Source organism: Apteryx mantelli, chromosome 1 (genome assembly GCF_036417845.1).
Source record: "Apteryx mantelli isolate bAptMan1 chromosome 1, bAptMan1.hap1, whole genome shotgun sequence".
Taxonomy (NCBI): domain Eukaryota; kingdom Metazoa; phylum Chordata; class Aves; order Apterygiformes; family Apterygidae; genus Apteryx; species Apteryx mantelli.
The window spans coordinates 99734475-99756274 of NC_089978.1; the positions used below are offsets into that span (position 1 = coordinate 99734475).

Here is a 21800-nt window from a genome sequence, read left to right on the forward strand (position 1 = left end):
GCAATTTTCTAACAAATATGAAATCCGCATCCTGCAATATTGTGAAAAGCCCTACAATTGCACTGTAGAGCTTACACAAGAAGGTGACCTCTTGGAGTGAGGAATAATGAGAAACAGGTTTTAGTTTGAATTTTTACTGTTGTATTTTTTAAAAACAAACTATAAAGGTGATAAGAGCAGGAGAATCAATTAGTATTAAATACATGCACATATCAGAGTAATTCAGATTCTGCAGTGTTTGTTTTGAAGCACTAACTCTAGCGCCAACCATAGACTGAAATAAGTAAAAATCTAGAGATGAGGAAAAGGACTTGGAACTGGACTGTACAGGGACAAACCTGCAGCTTACCTAAAAAGGACTGTCAAATTTTCAGGTGCACTCAGCTTCTCCACTAAGTGCTCCCCTAACCCTACTCCAGCCTGCAATGACACAGGCAAAGGAACACACTGATGCTGAGAAGTGAAAATAAACTAAAAACTACTGAAGTCCCAAGGTGGCTCCACATTGACTTGCAGGACACCTCAGTCGCTATAGCTCTGGGACAGGAAGTTACCTGAGCCCTCACAGGCATTTCATATAAGCCCAGGAACCAAGTCATTCCTGGAAACAAAGTAAAAAAATAAAATAAAATACAGATGTGAACACAAAAATCCCAAACTTCAAATGAACTCTGGTGGTTGTTCAGACCCAAGTGTCTACCTATCTTACAGGTTATGCCTAAATAATACAGGGGAGGGTACCCACAGGCTGAAGGGCTCCCCGTGCACCCACATCAGCCCTCGTCCCTCAGGATGGGGCCTCCTGGCTCCACGCTCCCAACACCAGGCCCAGTTCCTGAGAGCTATGTGGGGATGGGGGCCGCGAGCTGCAGGCCCTGGCAGGCTCCCCGCCAGTGACCGTGCTCAATTCAGTCTTTTACACTTTGCAGACTGCATTTTAACACTACCTGCTCCCACATTTACATTTCTATAGCATCCTGATTACAGCCTACATTTTAATTATGTCATTACCTGATGTCTTCCTTTATCTTTTCATCTCACTTCCAAGACGGAACTGCCTGTCTTTGCTTTTCCTTTTTTTATCTGTAACTGATTTTTCATACACAGAGGACCCAGCTCTTTTTCAGATGAAATCTTTTCAAGCTCATGACTGCAGCCTTCTACTTAGTCTCTGGAACTTGCACAGTGCTAATTTTCACAGGCTCCTTTCTCTCTCCTTTGCATGTTTCTGAGTTTGCATACTGAGTTTGCAATTTGCAGATGCAGTGGGACTCGATGAGTCCTAGAGATGCAGAATGACCAATTGCCAGGTGCTTCTATCCGTTGGCACAGTGAAATTTCACAGAATCACAGAATCACAGAATGGCTGAGGTTGGAAGGGACCTCTGGAGATCATCTAGTCCAACCCCCCTGCTCAAGCAGGGTCACCTAGAGCACATTGCACAGGATTGCATCCAGGCGCGTTTTGAATATCTCCAGAGAAGGAGACTCCACCACCTCTCTGGGCAACCTGTTCCAGTGCTCTGTCACCCTCACAGTGAAAAAGTTTTTCCTCATGTTAAGATGGAAGTGTCTGTGTTTCAGTTTGTGCCCATTGCCTCGCGTCCTGTTGCTGGGCACCACTGAAAAGAGTCTGGTCCCATCCTCTCGACACCCTCCCTTCAGATACTTGTACACATTGATAAGATCTCCTCTCAGCCTTCTCTTCTCCAAGCTAAACAGGCCCAGCTCTCTCAGCCTTTCCTCATAAGAGAGATGCTCCAGTCCCCTAATCATCTTTGTGGCCCTTCGCTGGACTTGCTCCAGTAGTGCCACATCCCTCTTGTACTGGGGAGCCCAGAACTGGACGCAGTACTCCAGATGTGGCCTCACCAGGGCTGAGTAGAGGGGGAGAATCACCTCCCTCCACCTGCTGGCAGCACTCTTCCTGATGCACCCCAGGATACCATTGGCCTTCTTGGCCACAAGGGCACATTGCTGCCTCATGCTTAACTTGGTGCCCACCAGCACTCCCAGGTCCTTCTCCGCAGAGCTGCTTTCCAGCAGGTCAACCCCCAACCTGTACTGGTGACTGGGGTTATTCCTCCCTAGGTGCAGGACCCTGCACTTGCCTTTGTTGAACTTCATGAGGTTCCTCTCCGCCCACCTCTCCAGCCTGTCCAGGTCTCTCTGAATGGCAGCACAGCCCTCTGGTGTATCCACCACTCCTCCCAGTTTGGTATCGTCAGCAAACTTGCTGAGGGTGCACTCTGTCCCTTCATCCAGGTCACTGATGAAGAAGTTGAACAAGACTGCACCCAGTACTGACCCCTGGGGGACACCGCTAGCTACAGGCCTCCAACTAGACTCTGTGCCACTGATCACAACTCTCTGAGCTCTGCCATTCAGTCAGTTCTCAATCCACCTCACTGTCCACTCATCTAACCCACACTTCCTGAGCTTGTCTATGAGGATGCTATGGGAGACAGTGTCAAAAGCCTTGCTGAACTCTAGGTAGACAACATCCACTGCTCTCCCCTCATCTACCCAGCCAGTCATTCCATCATAGAAGGCTATCAGATTGGTTAGGCATGATTTCCCCTTGGTGAAGCCATGCTGACTACTCCTGATCACCTTCTTTTCCTCCACATGCTTGGAGATGGCTTCCAGGATGAGCTGCTCCATCACCTTTCCAGGGATGGAGGTGAGGCTGACTGGCCTGTAGTTCCCTGGGTCCTCCTTCTTGCCCTTTTTGAAGACTGGGGTGACATTGGCTTTCTTCCAGTCCTCGGGCACCTCTCCTGTTCTCCAGGACCTTTCAAAGATGATGGAGAGTGGCTTAGCAATAATGTCCGCCAGCTCCCTCAGCACTCGTGGGTGCATCCCATCGGGGCCCATGGATTTGTGGGTGTCAAGTTTGCCTAAATGATCTCTAACCCACTCCTCCTCCACCAAGGGAAAGTCTTCCTCTCTCCAGACTTTCTCTCTTGCCTCCAGGATCTGGGGTTCCTGAGGGCTGGCCTGAGCAGTAAAGACTGAAGCAAAGAAGGCATTCAGTAACTCTGCCTTCTCTGCATCCTTCGTCACCAGGGCACCCACCCCATTTCATTCACAAAAACCCCACTATCGTGGCAGCGTGTTTTTTTCCCCTAACCTTTACAGAAGGGCAGTTGCTGGAAATTATTGAGGTATCCCATCAAATGCTTACAACTATTATCAGGCGATAGATATTCAGCATTTGATGGGATACCTCAATTTCCAGCAACTGCCCTTTTTCAGCATCTGCAGTCTCTACTTATACTAATATTTACTTTATTTTTACCCCTCCCCCCCTTTTTTAACTCATTGTGACAGGCAGATATACCTCTCCAGGAAAAAAAAGTTATTTTAGACTCATTTGTAGGAGGGAGAGAGATCCTACCCACAAAATAATCATGAGGTAAAGAAAACAATCTTCTAGTTAAGAACAGCATCAAAAGAGACTTTCAATACATTTTTGACAGCTTAGCTGTCGATGCAGGAGATGAGCAGGTTCCATGAAATATATCTAAAGAAAATTTGGTTCTTGTATTCACAGTTCACAGAGGTGCAAAAGCTTTGCTGCAGCAGAAGGATAACTGGGTGTACCATGTCAACAGAAAACTACAGAGGAAAAAGGGGGAAGAAAAAAAAAAAAAGTGCATCAGCTGGTGATGTTAAGTAATTTTCTTCTTATTGCAAACTGGAAACCAACCATAAGAAGGGAATTGAAGAGGGGAAAAATAAAACATTTTATAGCAATCAATTTTATTAAGTGCTGAAGAAGCGAGACACATAACACAATAATGTCACTGGACAAGAAGCTGAACCATAACAGTAGTTAAACCAGCTCCTTTCCAGCTTTCAGGATGACAGACAGATTTCTAACTCAGTGTGGCAGAAAATGTAGCACAAGGTTACCAAAGCCCTAGAGCATTTCAATGAAAAATTCCCAAGGAAATTAACGGAGCCCTGTGTCTACAGTCATTTCATAAACGTGACAGTCTCAGTATAATTAGCAAGGGAAGAGGAGGAAGAATTCATATTATTGCATTTCTGGTTTAGCAAAGAGCAAAACAAAATCAAAATAGATTTGCTCTAAGGTGAAAGTGACATAGTTCAGCAATAAGAACAACATATCAGATAAACTTTAAGGCTTGGAGAAATCATTAAATAATCTAATTTAGCTTCCTATATAATACCCATGCCATAAAATTTTATTCAGACCAGAGAATTTCACTGGTACCCATTCTGGCCCTAATAACTTGATCTGATTAAAGCCAATCTTTCTCAAATTAATTCCATATGAAGAACAATCAGCCTCCAACAGCTCTAAACATTCTTCGATTTCTTTTACAGCATATTATGTCCATCTAATTTTGAGCAGGACTTCTCATATAAGCAACTCCACATATCAATCCCTGGAGAAATCTATTAGCAGTAACTAAATAGATTCTCCAGTCTAAACACTTAAGCCAGCCAGAAGTCTTAGACAGTGCAACACTGGCATAAACATAAACGGAAGATTACCATTATTATCCTAATGACTTTATGCATGAAATGCGCAGCACATGCAGTAGCCTTCAGAATTGGATGGCAGAATCACTTCTGGAATTTCCTAACTGGCAAAAATACAGGAGAAGGTGTCTCACAGTGCATGGAACATGTGAGCAGTTTAACCTAAAGCCAGAAGAAGTCTTAAATTGACCTGTGAACATGACAAAACCTTCTTGGATGCCTAGTTGTCCTCTTCTTTTCCCACTCCATGGACCCTTCCTACATGCAGCAGAGACAAACCTCCTCTGCAGCGTGCCCAGCAACAGCCAGGGCAAAAGGGTCCAGGTCCTCTGGCAGAGGTTTCTGCCCTGAGCCAGGCAGAACAGGCACTTGAATCCGAGCCTCCCTTCTTCTAGAAAATGCCCCCATTACCATCGCCTATTCCAGGGAGGCACTTTGGGCACATGTTGATCAGAAATTCTGCCAGATGCCCTCAGAAGTCTTCTTCTAAACAGACTTTTTTTTCCCTTCCAAAAATTTCTCCTTTTTCCAGTGCATCTGTGGTTTTGGACTCCATTATATTTCTGGTAGAGTCACACAAACCACATTAAACACAAAGGAATCAAGACCATAAGTGTTCAAAATGATTTGAGGTAGAGAGAAAAGATGAAGCTTTTCAACTTAAATTCCATATAAATTGAGGAGGAAGCAAAGCAGACAACAGAAAAAGCACCTTAAAGCCAAGCTGCAGAAGCTGGACTCACCCCTGACTTTCAAGAGCATCCTCCTTTCTACTCCACCAAAATAAGGAGGCAGAACATCCCCATCTGATGCAACTGATTGGGAACAATGATGTTGTACCACCCTCAAAACCATGGAACGACAAAATTACACATTCAGTTGAGAAGGGCTTTGTTTTCAAAAGGAAAAAATTTTAATTTGTTCTCCTAAAAAAAAAATTTAAATTAATCTTATAAGGGATATGATCCCTGCCCCAGTAGATATATCTGTCCTTCACAAGCAAGGAATGGTACATTTCTTCATGGAGATTTAAAAGACGAAGTGATCAACATTTCTCATTTTAAAGCAGAACGCATTTTTATTCAACACAGGAGGGGAATAGATAAAATTCACAATAACCAGCATTAAAAACAAACAAACCTGCAGTCATATTTAAATTCAGCACTACCTACTGGTCACTCACATTTCTATACACAGAGTTTTGTCAGTCTTGTTCATTTCCAGACTAATGAATATTGACACCCAATACTAACAAAACATACAGTTTGTTCAGAACTTGGGAGATCTTTCAGGTTGTTATGAAAGAAAAGCAATCTCTATATTTTTGTCCAACAAATTCTTAACTGGAAGAAACCAAAATGCTGCATGTTAGCAAGGAAGCAGAAATTGGCATGTTAAGAGTCCTAATTCCTTCTTGCAATCAATGGAAGAAAGATTCAGCCCAGCACCTCCAACATTGTCATCATCACATATCTGAGTCAATGCAGTGCAAAAGCTTTTCAAATAAATAAATAAATAACAGCAGCAGTCCCAACAACTAAAACATGTAAAACATAATTAAACATCTTTACAACATATAACTGTTAAATATAACTAAAAGCATTTTAACCTAAGACTTCAGCCCATGGGAAACAGACTCACAAAATTTTGACAAAGCAGAGTTTAAGAGCATTAATTGTTTTGATAAGTGAGTGTATACTTCTATATACCTTCTTGGGGGGAAGAGGGATTGGCATCTTCAGCTAAAGAAGTCCTCCATCCCTCCCTCCCTCCCTCTTCACACAGCCCTTGAGGCTGTGCCAGCACAGCTGTTTTGGGGTTGCAGTGTTATTTTTCCCCATGATGGGCTAGACTAGCCTGTTGACTGGGCAAATGGTCCCACCAACAGTCAGACTGGCCAACAGAGGGGTGCTGTGCCATTGCACTGGGATGGAAATACCTTCACGCAATATTGCTGCAGAACTCTCTGTTGCATTAAACTACAGACTAAATCCCAAATGCAGAATAAATTTACGAACGTGAGTCATTTTGTGCATGTCAAGAATTCCCACTGATCTCAACAGGTTTACTCGTACGGTGTGAAGTCAACCATTCATCTAAGTAACCGCAAGTTCAGAGCCTACGTAGAGCACTCATTTGTGAGGACTTTGGTACATGCCTTAAGTCTTTGTGTGACTGAGGTGTTCCCTGTATCTCTGTGCAGCAAAACACAGAAAAATGAACACATTGTTCAAGTCAAGCATACAGTACATGCTGAATCAAACCAGTGAAGTAACTGATCAAAGACTGCACAATTACAAAACAGCCCAGGAAATTCACTATTGTGCCAAGACATGGCACATGACACGGGCAGCTCATGAGACATTTCTCTATATGTTTTGCAGGACTATTTTAGAGAGTGCTGTTTTGTTAATCAAGTACAAAGACTACTGCATTGTTTCACAAAACTTAGAGCACAGTTTAGAATAAGACATGTGCCTACAGCTTTAATAAATATAGTTAAGAATAATACACAGTTTAAATTATTTAACCTTTGTAATCTAAGTATAAACACCTCATACAAAAAAAAAACTTTTACTTTGTACATCTTAAAAAAAAAATCACAGAAACATCTGTTTTGCAAAGGAGATAGCTGTATGAAGAAATGATATGTTTTGAAGACATTAACCTTTCTATTTGCTGGCTAACACTAGTTACTGAAATGTTCTCTTACAACCTACCACCTAGGACATTTTCTTTTGTCATATATACATATTTTGGCTCTGAATCCAAAATTCAGAGCCACTTGAAATTAGCCACTTGAAAGGGATTTCTGGTTATTAAGGCCCTGATCTGAAAATGACTTCCATGTGCACACAACACCACAGAAATCATGGAGTGCCCAGTTCAGATTACTGTGGCACTGGGCACTAAAACAGCTAATCTTTCTAATCCTGCAGTACTGAAGTACAACAGCTTGCAGTTCTCTCCCACCCCAAAGGAACATCCTCTCATTTCAACCTGACCTAGAAGAGTAGCACAACTATTACGTTACCTTTGCACAACCAGTTTGCAATGCCCTGAAAATCATTAGAGTCCCTTACTGGAAATTCTGACTCACAACCAGCTTTTTTGCAGCTTAGGACTCCTTTTCGCACAATCCTAACTGAGGACTAACATCCATTCAGAAAGTCTGTAAAAACTGCTTACTGTAGTATACTGCAACTGTAAATTCCACTTCATTACTTACAAAAGGTCAGATGCTGTCCTTGGGATTAGAATTAGTGCTGTAGTTAATATCTAATGATATGGTCAGGTTATCATTGTCTGAGCAGCTTCAAAATACTAAATAGTAGTGTATCTTAATAGCCAGGTGGTATTGTCCTCTATGAAGTGATGCTTTCGATGTGCACAAGGTGACATAAGGGATACTTTGCTTATCGACATTTGCTAATACCACTGGGACATTCCACCACTAGACTGTAACAATTTCAACTTCCTTGTGCTCTATTTTTGACTTGTTTTTTGAAAATACAAAATTTAAGATTTTAATTAAAAACATCCTATCAAAAGAAATAAAAGGCACTTGGTATTTCTCTTTGGCTCAGTTGAGGCACTCTGCTAGCAGCTTCACAAAGTTGCTGTCTCTCCATCTGATAAATAGTTGCCATCCTGAGGTACTTATTCATGTGTAAAAATAAGAGCTTCAGGGATTTACCAGCAGCATTTCTCAAATTGCTTCTGGTAAATGTGCAAAATTCTTCACCAAGTAGAATCTCCTAAGTATAGAATAGCGCGTTCCACAAAGTTTTTTCTAGAGAAGAGCTCTGATCACTTACACAGTCTTTATTCCAAGTCTGGTCTCCTAGCTCAGTGTTCTTTAAACCTGGGAAAGAACAGTAATCAGGCAGGAAAATTTTATGCATGAGACATAACAGCCACTAATTTCAAAATGCAGGAGTCATTCCTTGCTATGTATTTTTCTATTTTCCATCCATTTTACTTCTCCAAAACTACGGTGAAAGAAGCCTAATTTATTTTTTGCTTAGGCCAGTGTAACCCCATTGATTCAGTTGAATTTTTCTCAATTAAAACCACCATAAAGTCAGAGCCACCCTTTCCTTTAAGGAGACCTTTTGGAAAAAAAAAATAAAATTGAAACCATTAAAAAAATATAAACCAAGCAATCAAATAGCTTCTTTTTCCCCACGTGCATGCTCTGTGATGAAAACAAGAAAGATCACATATGCAAAAAAAACAAAACAAAAACCAAACCCACAAAGCAAAACCAAGAGACTATGACAGAGAAATCTGTTTTCAAAATAAGATGCTTTAAAGAAAAATTTTCATGATTTAAAATATCAAAATGAGATTACTCTTTGGAAGCAGAAATAAAGCAGAAAGAGAAATGCACATACAGAAAGCTTAACATATTCTGTCTACTTCTAGATATTATGGGGCAATGGGTCAGTAAGGTGTTTTTCAACTGTTTTTATATAGAAACAGTCATGCATAATACTCACAGGGTATAGTCTGCATTACACCGGAGTTCCTTCTGTATAAGACGGAGTAAGAACTGTAAAAATAGTAACAGCATCTGTATTAATAACTATAGGAATACGCCAATTGGCTAAGGTTTAAGATAAGATGCACACTATCATTCAAAGACTTCTTCATTTGAAACATTACCCTGTAATGTTCAACAAAGTAAAAAAAAAAAAAAAAAAAAAAAGCGTTTGGAAGAGGAGTCTATACCATGAATAGGCAAGAGGCAAATAATTTCCTTTCACATTTACGTGTCAAAACCCGAGTGGCTTTCCAAGGTTACTTTACCAGCAGAGCTGTAAAGAAACCAGCAGAGGGAACCCAAGACTTCAAGAAAACATGGCAGATACCTACATGCTCCAAAATTTGCATTTTAGGTGCTATTCTGAGAAAGTTGTGTGTGTGAAAAGCTTTAATCACACACTTAGTCTGAGTTAAGTCACTCATGTTTATTTGCACATGTAGGATTAGGACTGTCAAACTCAAAATTTGAGGATTCCCACAGACAGAACTTTCAGGGCTCCTCACTATTATAAGCTTCCTTATCCTCAGAGCTTCACTGCTATAAATGGAAGTTTCCTCAATATTTTAAGCGTTGGTGTTTTAAGAAGTTACACCTAACGTTTCAGAGGTGTACGATATCCATGTAAGATATCCAGATATCTTTGAAGAAACATCAGCCAAAAAAATGGCATCTATTTGTCCTACTGCAAAGAACAGGAAAAGCAGAACAAGAATTACAAAAAGCAGGATTTATCTAAACAACACAGTTAACCCTCTCAGAAGCAAAGAGCTTAACAAAGGCATTTTAACAGATGCTGCACGGAAATGGGGGATTTTCTTGTTTGCTTTTAATAAAAAAATCTATAAAATAAAAAACCGGAGCTTTAAGTCTACTTGGGAAAACTACAACAATCTCCCAAACTCCCACTCTGGAGCATGGAATACCTTAAAGGGGAATGCAAAACTGAAAACAGTACAAATCAGGATTTACAAAGCTGACGACTACCACTAAGAACACCCTTCAATTATTGTGTAATTTAATTAATTAATTTCCGGAGATTTCACATCTTAAATGTGGGAAAAAAAATTTGGTTTAAAATTTGGGGCTTGACCTGAGTTTAGAGAAATAAATAAATAAATAAATACGTTTCAATCCAAACTCAAAGCAAACTTCCTCCTTTTCTCGTGTTAGGAAAGCATGGTCTGACAGATTCAGCATTAGCATCTCCGCAGGAAGTATGCAGCTCAGCAGAACACTGTGTGGGCATGGCATTTTGTCTAGGCACAGCCAGTACAGAGGAAGGAGTATTTATTGTCTCACTGCCACCCTGCCCTTTTATGAACACTTCCATCCAGGACTTCAAAAGGAGAGGATAAATAAGTGACACTTTAGGAGACCTGAGGTAGTCACAGCAGTATTTTGCTCTACTGGAGGAGAACAGACACAAAGCTAGTTCAGATGCCTGTCAGGAAAATCCATGGCAAATACAAAAACATAACCTACAGGTTCTATTATCTGCGTGTGTAGCAAGACTGACTTTAAAGGTACAGCAAGACCCTCCTTGGCTCATCTTGTGTCTTCTTTGGTCTCTAAAGCAAAGTAGGGCAAGTCAGAAGAAAAAACCCTTTTCAGATCATCTATCCATCATACTTTCATCTTAAACAGGAGAAAAAAAGCAGTACCCTGTACTAAGTCACCATATGTGTGTCACACTCCTTCCCTAAGCATCTGCTCTTGGTCACTGTCAAAAGTCAGCATGCCAGTCTTTGGTCTAACCTAGTGCAGCAGTTTTAGGGCCCATCTGGAAAAATGTGGTGTATTAACTTTCTACAGTTTCATTATCACAGTGATTTTGTTAATGTAGCAATGTAGCGAAACATTTGTTCCTGCTTCAGTAAACTGGCTTTAAAGAAAATAGAAGTAATTTTTCTGTGAGCAGAATCTGAGGCATCTTCTAGGCCTATACGGGAAGGTTTCCTTACAATTACGCCTGCTAATCTGCTCAGCCAGCAATTTACTTATCTGGATTGTGCAGAAATTGGAGTGCATCAGAACTAATCTGCACTTTTGATTACAATTAGATGAGAATTTCAAAACAAGCAACTTTGCTCTGTAATTGAAAACTGCCTGTACAATTGGAATGGAAGTTTCTTACAAGAGAGAGTATTGAAATTGCAAAAGGAAAATCTGCATTTTAATATAAATAGCTTGGCATAAAGGAAATACATCACAACTCCATAGTATTTTTAGACTTACTAGCAAGGCACATGCATCTGCCACCATCAGCATATAAAACACATTGTTCCAACCAGATGGAGAGATGAGACCAGCTAAGAGAGGCCCCAAAGCCGCACCTAAAATACAATATTGATATTGAGTGTCAGAATGATGCAGTGTAAGATTTGCTATGAGGAAACATGGCTATTCTGAGTATCAATTTCTCCACCTAGTTAACTCAGTATTATCTTATATATTAAAAGGACCCAGAAAACACAAGACGTTATTGGTAGAGCTGCAAGGCAATGGGGAACCTAACATAGGAGAAGCTAGAAGTTTGAGAAATATCATCCTTTGACTCAAAAAATGCCCATCCAGCATGAGGATGAATCCTACTGCATTCCCTTCCATATGCCAGTGCAAAGGGCATGACTAAAATATCCTTGACCTCAGAAACAGCCCCATGGCATCTACTTTTGTCATTTGTGCCCTAGTATTAGTCTACCACCCTCTTGCCTCCTCCATGAGGTTTGGGACCACTAGGGAGGCTTAAGGCTAGGTTAGTTCTATTCCCCACTTCCAAAACTGTACTGAATCCTGGCAAAATGGGAAAGAGAGAACCCATTTTCAGAAAGATCCTTTAGTGGCTAAAGATCCTACAGTGGCTAAGGCAGACTACATCAGAGCTCTGGCTTACCTACGGATCCTGTTCCATCGATGATTGCAGTCACTGTGGAGAGGGCTCTTGCATTTCCTTTCAGGCTTTTATGGGTACCCTGAAGTGACAAAGACTGCTTAGAACCATTTTGAGCTGAACTTAGAAAAAGTCCCTACAACGGCATCTACTTCACACCCCTCTACAATAGATGCGCATTATGAAGTTACCTTAAATATCCAAGCTCAGACTCTTTAATCACTACTTAAAGAAGCCCTCCACCCCATCAATCTATTGCCTACAACGTTTTCCTTTATTAAATCACATTAGTTAAAAAACAAGAACAAAAAAGCTTTCTGTTCTGCACATTGTGGATTCAAGTAGCAAGGACAGCACTTCAACTTTGCAATGTGCTACAAGGCCGTATTCATGGCCATGATTTCCCCTTCTGATAACTCAAAGCTCTGCAGAACAGAAAAAGATCGCTACCGTAACAGAAATACTGGTGTACCAGAATTACGGTATAAACTAAAATGTTCATTCAGAGAATTCTTGAGCCAGAAGAAACTTTTCATCTGCAATTTTAAAAGACAGGTCTTCAGAACAAAACAAGCAGGAATGACTTAGTAGCCAGATAGAAAAAAACAGAAAAACTGAATAGCTCAGAGAACTGCCAATAAGACAGACAGCCCTTTATTTCCAGCACACTGACAAAAATACAGTCAAGGTAATCAGAGTTTTACTTTTGCTCATGTCAGATGGTTGTTTATTGACATTTGAGGAATTAGCTGATGGTTTCAACTCTCTTCCCATGAAACAGGTAGGGGTCTTGTGATGTCTTGTACCACTTTTTAGCTTGCAGTCCCTTTTACAAGGCTACGGATAAAATGGGCAATGCACGGTGGCCTTCTTTCTCTTGCCAAAAGATCCGGGCCAAGGACAGGGCTTCAGAGGAAGTGTGGAAATTGTTGTTCTGCTCCTTTTCCTATGTTTAGTGTGTTTGTTGTTAGAGGACTTTTGTCTCTTGCTTTGTGCCCTCATGAACCAGCACCTTTGAAAGCAACCTTCAGAAGTCTAGCTAATGAAAGGTACCAGGGTCAGTGCTTTCATATGGTATTTGTACTGAGAGACCTTATCCAACTGGAAGTGCAGGCAGCTAAAGTAACAGTAGAAGAAAGGGCAGAGGGTAGCACAGGCAAGAGTAAAGGTATGTGCCAAGCGTAGCTTTCTGTGCTGATGGGAATGAAGTCTCCAGCTCATCTCGCACACAGACACATAGCCCCTTCTCTTGTTTAAAAATGCAAGTATAAAAGGGAGCAGAGAGAAGGCACCTGTATAGAGACTTGGCCTTGCACGCAATCTTCACATTCATCTTGGGCTGTCATCTACAATATCCCCTCTAGTAGGCAAGAATAATTTAGAAGCCCCTCACAAGCATTAGACTTATTCATACTAACACACAAACTCTAAAACAATCTCAGTTGCTGAGTTCAATGCTCTGCCTATCCAGCTCCTTATCTATTTGCTTTGGGACAATGCAGGCCCTTCACTGACCACTCTGCAGAAGTCAGAGGGCTCTCTTCGGAGGCCAAACTTGCTACACTGGAAACAGAGAAAGCCAAACTCACCAAGTCAGCGGAGACAGCAGTGGTGATCAGTGCGTAAGGGCCATTCACCAGGGCACCACTGATAAGCAGCATCACTGTTCCAAGTTGGACAAAGAAGAGGAAATGTGAGTTGCCTGGAATGGATGCCAACTATAACAGGAGATGGCATTGCCTGCAGTTCTCAAATGGTTTAGATCCTTCCTTGCATACCCTGACCCCATTCCAGAATTGGGAAAGCAGGAAAAGCTACATACATTTTTGCAATGTTTACTCCACGAGCAGAGTTCCCAAATATAATAGGAGATAGGGCTAAGTCAAAAGGCACTTCCCAAAACCTTTATTGATCCTGGTGGTTCAGGAAGAGGGGAAGTCTAACCAAATTGGCCTGTAAGAGCAGGGGATGCTCACAGGAAGCCAACCATAAGCCCTTTCTTGGCTTGTGCAGCAGCAAGCATCAGAGGGCCCAAAGACTTAATGAGGACCGTAGGCAGGTGAGATACTACTGTCAGCGCTTGTGTTTCAACTCTTGTTTTGAGGTAATGGATAGAAAGTCCCAAGTGAATTCAGCCTACACAAGTAAAGTCAAAGTTGCTTTCAAAAAGTAGTCTTTAAACATCGCCAACATTTGGCATAGAGAATAAAGCAAAGGCTGTGCTAATGTAACAAGATCCAGAAAGAGGCCAAAGGGTACTAACTAAATCACTTTTCTCATGCTACCTCTTACTTATTTCCTAGCCCCTCTCTTCTCCTTGCCCCCAAAAACCCACAAGACAAAAAAAATCCAAGGAATTTGATTCCACACTTTCTCCTCTCAGAGAAAAAAAGAAAAAAGGAGAAGAAAAAAAGCAAAGGACCATGAATGCAAAGTTCACATAAAGCCAGGCAGAAAATGAGTTAAAATACTCACCTATAGTAGCTTCAAGGCCCATTTTACTGACTGCAGAGAACATGTACAACTGTGGTAAAGATGAAAAAACAGACATGCTAGAATACAAACATAGGGATTAATCCTATGAACCCCATTTTCCTCATGTTAACTAAAAAAATATCTTAGCCGGAATTATGTGAAAAGCAGCTCTAGTTTCCTAGGTTTTACAAAACCCTGTTAGACCACAGCATGGTGGTTGTTTGATGGGACTGGAGAAGGAGATAAGGGGTACGCTCATATTCTCCAGTTTGTCCTCTCAGAAGTAAGAGGTATGAGACCATTCAATTTTAAACTCTCAAGCTGCCATCGTCAACACAGCACAGAATACTGCTCACAACAGCATCAGAACTCCTAAAGAAAAATGCACCTCATATATACAGCTGTCATTTTTCCAGCAGTAATAGCACAGTAATTTTACCCTCTGAGCAGCTAAAATTCTGGCTAAAAGCTGGACAGCACATTTTACAAAAGAGTAATAGATTTTCTATAGAATCCTGTAACATGCAATGCATTGGACTGGTTTGTTTGTTTAGTAAACCCAGCCCAAATCTCTACAGTTGCTCACATGCTCAATTTTTCATGCCAGTTTTGAATCTGGCATGAATTTTTGTATTTGAGTCGGAAGATTCTGTTTTCAGAACATCCAATGGACAATGTTGACAAAGTCTCATTCATGCATGGGCAAACTCTTACTGTGGGTGCTGCCAGCAATAACATCATTCCGCAGGTCGATGCCCTCTTCTCTAGCCGATCTGAAATCGGGCCTGCCAAAATTCCACCTGAAAGAAAAGATAGATGTGTGAGGGGCATGCTCTGTGCATGCTTTACACACTAAGTATCAGATATATTTAATGAAACTCAACCTAGATTACAACAATATAGTACAGCTTTTAATGTAAAGTTATACACAACAGCACAGGGCAGGGGACTGACAACATAATTTGTATTTAGTAGTATCCTTATTTAACCCAACCAGGTTTGATGTAGAAGATAACTGCTGCAGATGGTTCTTCCTTTTTGTTTACTCCAAGGTCAACTGAATAGCCAGAATGACGTGGACAGGGGGACAAAGAGAAAGAAGAACTATTTAGAAACCACTGCTCTGCTGCTTTTGAATGCAGAATGCCTTTGCACCAGGTGCTATGTGGCTCCATTCCAGCATCCAGCTGTGCCCAGCTAGTCTGATAAGGACCCAATAAATCCAGTTCCTTAACTCCTCACATGCAAAAATAAGCTCGGCTCCAGTGTGTCAAATGCTGTATTCTGTTCGTGTCACACCACAACCAGGGAAAACAAGAGCTATTTTAGATCTTGGGGCAAACAAAACATGTTTTTCTTCTCTGCAGGCAGTTGCCCCAGGCTGTTTAAGACCCCCTGCTTCTTGCGCTTGCCAATGACTACACACAGGAGCAGTAATCAGAGCGTGGCAGCTGCATATGGATGGAGCAGGCTGGAAGGCCTGGAGGAAGAAGCTGCCAAAATGATACACGGGGAACTTGGTAGGGGCAGAAGGAAAGGAATTTTTCTGGCTTCCCGGATTGTACACACTGCTGGGCCTTCCTCTCCCTTGCCAGTTGCCCAACTCCAAAGTGCCCACATCCTATTTGAATTTATATTTAAACTCCAAATGTCCAGGCAGCACCTGGCACCTTGTCAAGCTTGGATACACAGTGGAGTGCGATGCACCTTGAGACTGCTGAACAAAGTCACTCAAATCTCTAAGGTACTACAAACTCTGGCTTCCAGCTGTGTGGGAACCCACCTCACTTGCCCAGCTGAGCAGCTAGGGATGGTGGAAGGGACATCCAGCACAAGACTGCAGCAACAGCTGCAGCACACCCTGCCACTTGCATCTTGAACCACTGGGGACCATGTAGATCTTGATCCTGAGAAACTTCTCTCATAGTGAGCTTCATTTTCCCCACAGACTGACATATGGCTTTCCATAAAGGAATGGGGGTGGGTGGGGGTGGTGAAGTAACTGGGTATCAAGACGATGATGCTTGTGCTACTGTGAGCTGTACTGTTTCTACACTAGGACAAAATTTAATTCTTCAGTAGTTACCTCATAAAATAAAAAGAAATATTATTATTATTATTACTATTACTACAGTCTCCTGGTTTTATCACATATAATGACATTAGACATCAAGAAAGTACTGTGGCCATTCACCTGTCTACTTCTGCCTACAGAAAATACACAGCTGCACAACTGCATTAGTTGTGCTATGCTAGGGTGACAAAATGACAAAGACCCATTTCCAGAACTGACGGAGCTAAAAGATTCTGTAATATTTGGCTCTTATAGTCTACTGTGGACAACATCATTACCTCAGTGGTTTGTTCAATTAAGAGATGTTTTACTAGGCTTTCAGTGCCCAATCCAGTTTTCAACCAAGCACCTTTCCTACCACTCTTTTTCAGTGGACATAAGACACAAGACTAATATATGTAAGCTGTGTGTGCCACAGGTTTTTCTAAACTGGTCTGATTAAGGATGAAATACTAAACTTACCAAAGATTCCACCCACATCAAACAGTGTAGAAAGATCCCCAGCTCTTTTGGCATCAAGATGCTCTAGCAACAAAAGTAAAACATTTGTCTCATTTTAAGGCTACAAAAAATACAGACCTCAGTACAATCTTGTCATGCTAGGGTAAAGGTATCTTACAGCAGTATTGTTTATTCACAGGAATAAGCTATCATAAGGTGTTCTTACATGTTGATACATACGACACGAAAGAATACATTGTAACTGGTTATTCAGTGATACAGTCTTTTGGATATGATTACACTACACGGCAGGGCATTTTACCCCTGTAACTATTGATACACTCCAAGCAACAGGGCTGACTGATCACTAAACTTTGAACTAAAAATATTCTGATGTATTAATAGCCAGATTCATAAACAGGTAACAAATGCTTGTAAGTTAAGCTTTTTATTCTAAAATCACGATTAGCACATATTTGGATCACTTACTGAGCCTCGTTCTTGAGGTCAGTTATGACCAGTAATATTCATAATTAGATTATGTCTAGCCTCCTGCTTGGCATAGCATACACTGCATAGTTTATGGGGACTCTGAAGAGACCGTGATTTCCTCAACTCCACTGCTTGCCCTGAGCAGTGAGGACCAGTGTTTGCATATACTTACATTTAGTCTAAAGTTTCAAAAGGAACTGAATTTCTAAACCTCTTGGTATTTTTTGAAAGTCTTGGAAATACACTTGAAAGAGAAATATGTGCTAAAACAGTGGTGTCAGTGGCACTACCATAACCTCATCAACAGTGAATCAGCCAAAGCACAGATGGGAAGACTGTGCTAAATATCATCAATCCTTCTATTAAAAGCCAGCTGCTTTCAAGGTATCCACTCCTGCAGGAGCGCTGGTTATTTGGAGTCCACACAACAGACTTTAGCTACAGTATCTGCAACTCTGTGTGTTTTCCTGTAACATTTAACTTGTCTGTCTCTGCTGGTTGTTGCTGTTATATTTGTCTACCACAGCCTTTTTAGGTAGCTGGGGGTTTAAAGGCCACATGATGACTCACAAGAACATCAGTTTCTCTAGTTAGGGGAAATTCTTTCCTCTGTACTCTACAGCACAAAAGAAAATAGCAGTAGTGAACAGATAAAGAAGCTTATTTATATTTTTGGTATACTTCTGGATAAGGCACTTCAATCATTTAAAAACACGATTATAAAGTAAACCTTTTTGATTGGCTCTTAAGAGCCAAAGCCACCCCACTGCCGCTTGGAATTGTTGAAGATAAGCCAGATTCTTTTTTTTGAAAACACTCCCTCATAATATTGAAGTCGTAAAAGTGAAAAATATATCAGTTGGTGACTTACAACTCTCCTGCTCCTGTAGCAAAGATAAACATTACTGCTTCTGAAATAGGCTATTTTCTTATTTATTTCAAGCTCATATTTTCAGGCACTATTTAGGCATAATTCTGTTCTCTCTTACTGGCATACTTACCTACATTTGTGATATAGAGGGGAAGCCAGAAGAGGAATGTATAGCTCACCAATTTTGCAAACAGAAGACAAAGAGAGAACTCTATGACTCCCTAAGAGAACAAAGGAAATAGGAAGTTAGAACCTTGATATATGCTGTTGCTTGTTTTCATCAAAGCACATTATGAAAACTGTTCCTGAGTAGCATTTCAGTCTTTTCTTTTTCTCTCAAGAATTCTCAAGAAGCTTTCTTCCCTTGCAAGCACAAAACTTACAATCAGAGCAGGTTGTGGTATTCTACTCATATGCTTTTTCTCCTCTTAATTGTACTGAACTGACAAAAGATAGAACATTAAAATAAACAGGAAGGATGTGATACTGTTTGGGACATCTACATCACTTATTTTCATCAATGTAAAGACTTTTTATATAGCAGTATAGCAGGATTGGAGTATATACCAGAGAAAAAGGTATATTTTTGTGTTCTTTAGACCCATTTTTTAGATAGATCTAAGATCTCTCACTTGTTGTTTAACCCTTTCCAAATAGCCAGTTACCAGTATGACACAGGCCTTCAAATCAGTAGGTGGCAAAACCACACCACAGACATAGCAGGTGCCTATTTAAAATAATTTATTCCATCTTCTTTCCTGCTGGGTATATAAAAGGTGTGCTTATTGCACAGAGCTGCAACTAAACTGCCAAATTAACCTATCTTCATTCCCCTCACCATCTGACATCTTTCAGTTGGAGACAGACTTTTCAAATCCTTGGCATGGTAGACTGCAGTTATCTGCAGGGACAACACACACATGCACTGACGCCACTTCACATATAGCTGTGACCCTTCCCAACATCAGGCAGGAAAAATAGAGCTAGAGTTACAGAGTTTCAAGGTGGCAGCAGCAATTTTTCTACCCATTACTTTCACTTTGCCACAGGAAAAACAGTTGAGATAGAGGGTGAGAGGGGACAAAATGTGAGGATGCAGGAACACAGCAGTTGGGTGTTGGGGATTTCTTCCTCTACCTTTACACTTGGTCCAAATAAATTTGGGTACAATTCTACCTGTGCTCCCTAGAGCACAGTCTGATTGTCCCTGAATTAAAGGGAACTTCCTTTCTCTTCTTTTCCAGCAGTCTGAATGCTTGGGTTGTCTGTCCTCTCTATATAAGACAAACAAGAGATTTAAAAACAATTTTGAGGAGTGTAAAAGAAAGCTATGGAAGGAAGTCCTGATGCAGAGAAGAGAAGCTCAAGTGCTTATAGACTCAGCCTACTCTTCCATTCTCAATCTCCACATGACATGCGGGGATATTTTCAAATTAGATTAATACCTGTAAACTTTTAGACTATAGGCTGTGTGAGTATTAGTTATACCAGGTAAAAAAATCAGTTTACGCAGGTACTGGAGTCCAGACGTTCGTAATTTTTAAGATGCTACCAATGACCTTATGCCATCTGCTTACTGGAGGAGAGGGTACTCTTGGACCAATTTTCACTTCTCCTCTGAGAAGGTGGCATTTTGTCTCATATACCAAAATACTGCTTTATATACACCAGAGCTGCCAATCAAAGCTTGTGATGCAATGCTAATGTCACCTACCACTCCATTTAGAACTGCATGAGAAATATGATTGTTGGAGGAACAGGCAAGAAGAGCACATGTACTCACAGGTATTCGCAAGGCCCCAAGGAAGCTGATAGCTGATGTCCCGTGTCTACCTTCTGCAGTGACTGCAGTGCCAGAGTTCAGTGACATGGTGCAGTTTTCACTGTCAATAAGCAAATGCTCCATCTCTGGATCCTGTAATGTCTGCCAGCAACAACATATGCAAAAAAGGAAAAAATATATCAAAACACATATCAAGTAACCAAATCATTCCAAAGTCATTTTAAAATGTTGTATGTATTTTTATTACAGAAAGTTATGGCTTTTTAAATCTCTTGATTTGGGTATATAAAGTATATAGAAAAACAAGCCTGGTTGTTTATGCCTGAGAATGTAGACTGCATTACGGAATCAAGTCTCTGTTCTACTATGGCAGATTTCAAGTTGCAAAAAACTTATTTGAGTCTGACTTAACAGAAGAAAATAATTTCCAGTCTTCCCTTACACCACTATTTAGGTGGTCTAATTAGAACAAAAAATCTACTGGGTATTACAACTAACTTCTCTATAAAACCATGCATCATCAACCTGCTGTACAAATAATAAGCTGCTTTTCAGACTCTGTCCACAACATCATCCTATCCATCAATTTAAATAGAGGTCATCTTTCCAGTTGAGCTATGGATAGTGAGTGCTTTATGTTAACCAATCGATGAATTTTTCACCTGTTTCTTTTGAGCACTGCAATCTACAAACTACAAAAGTCTTCAGTTTTTGCCAGTATTACCTAAGAACTGAATTTTGAATTGTTTTCTTGCACTAGGAAATATTTTACTTTAATAATAATTCCACTGTCTGCTAAGAATACTTGTGAAGTAAGTCATCCCAATCTAGCCACAAACATATGTTATTAATTTTATCCACCCACCATACTGAACTGAACTCTCAGAACAGAACTGGAAATTTACATTTCACAGCTGTACAGAGAGAAAGAAATTTCAGTTATGAACAGTCTTCAGTACTACTTTGCCAACTCAGAAAAAGGACAGGATGTAGCTATCCTCACTTTCACCTGCTCCCTCAAAAACTTAGCAAGCTCTGCTCTCTTACTAGCTATGAATATATTCTACATACAGTTTTCTTTCTCTCAATTGTTGTGCATTTGAATTAAGCCTTAGTGAAGAATTAAACTCCATATATATTTGGCTGTATGTTAGTAAAAATAAAATGGTACATCATTTCATTTCCAGCAGTAATCACAAAGATGAAAACTTCCTGATTAATATTTTGTAAACTGATGGAGAAAAAATAATGTGATGGACACATTCAATCCTGCTATTTTACTCTGAGTAATTCTAAGGTAAATTCTATTTTTAAAGAATACCATTTAGGACAAGACATTAGGAACCATTCAGGTGCCTGAACCTGGACACTTAGTATAATTTTAGAAGCTACCATATGACATCCAAAACATTTGTATAAGGTTGGCAGATAGTATGCAGGATTTATTGGAGACTCTGTAACCTGCTGAAGCAGGAACTGGAAGACAGGAAAAACATGTAGGGACATGTAAAATGGCACTGCACACCTACGCTATGGCACCTGAGTCACTCCATCAACATTTATCTTCCGAATTACTGGAGCAACTTCAAAATTTCAATTATTTTGACGGTAGCAATTCAAACCACCAGTAACTAACATTAAAAAAAATGCTGACGAGTTTACTCAGCTAAGCTCCCCACTGGAGTCAATGGAAGATATGTCTGGATACTG

The 21800-nt window shown here is 40.6% G+C and overlaps 1 protein-coding gene across 2 annotated transcripts in view; it reads right to left on the reverse strand.

The window, feature by feature from the left end:
* Positions 1–5566: 5566 nt before the first annotated feature.
* Positions 5567–21800, reverse strand: part of SLC37A1 (solute carrier family 37 member 1) — a 39284-nt gene continuing 23050 nt past the window's right edge. The window contains exons 11-20 of one of the 2 annotated variants that reach the window (XM_067298383.1): positions 20091–20231; positions 18438–18528; positions 16966–17028; positions 15144–15229; positions 14430–14478; positions 13544–13617; positions 11958–12036; positions 11300–11397; positions 9018–9070; positions 5567–8380 (exon numbers count right to left, since the gene is read on the reverse strand). In XM_067298383.1, the coding sequence (XP_067154484.1) occupies positions 8365–8380; positions 9018–9070; positions 11300–11397; positions 11958–12036; positions 13544–13617; positions 14430–14478; positions 15144–15229; positions 16966–17028; positions 18438–18528; positions 20091–20231 (750 nt within the window). In that variant the 3' untranslated portion in view covers positions 5567–8364. The remainder of the gene's footprint in view (positions 8381–9017; positions 9071–11299; positions 11398–11957; positions 12037–13543; positions 13618–14429; positions 14479–15143; positions 15230–16965; positions 17029–18437; positions 18529–20090; positions 20232–21800) is intronic. The other variant, XM_067298394.1, reaches the window with a different exon arrangement.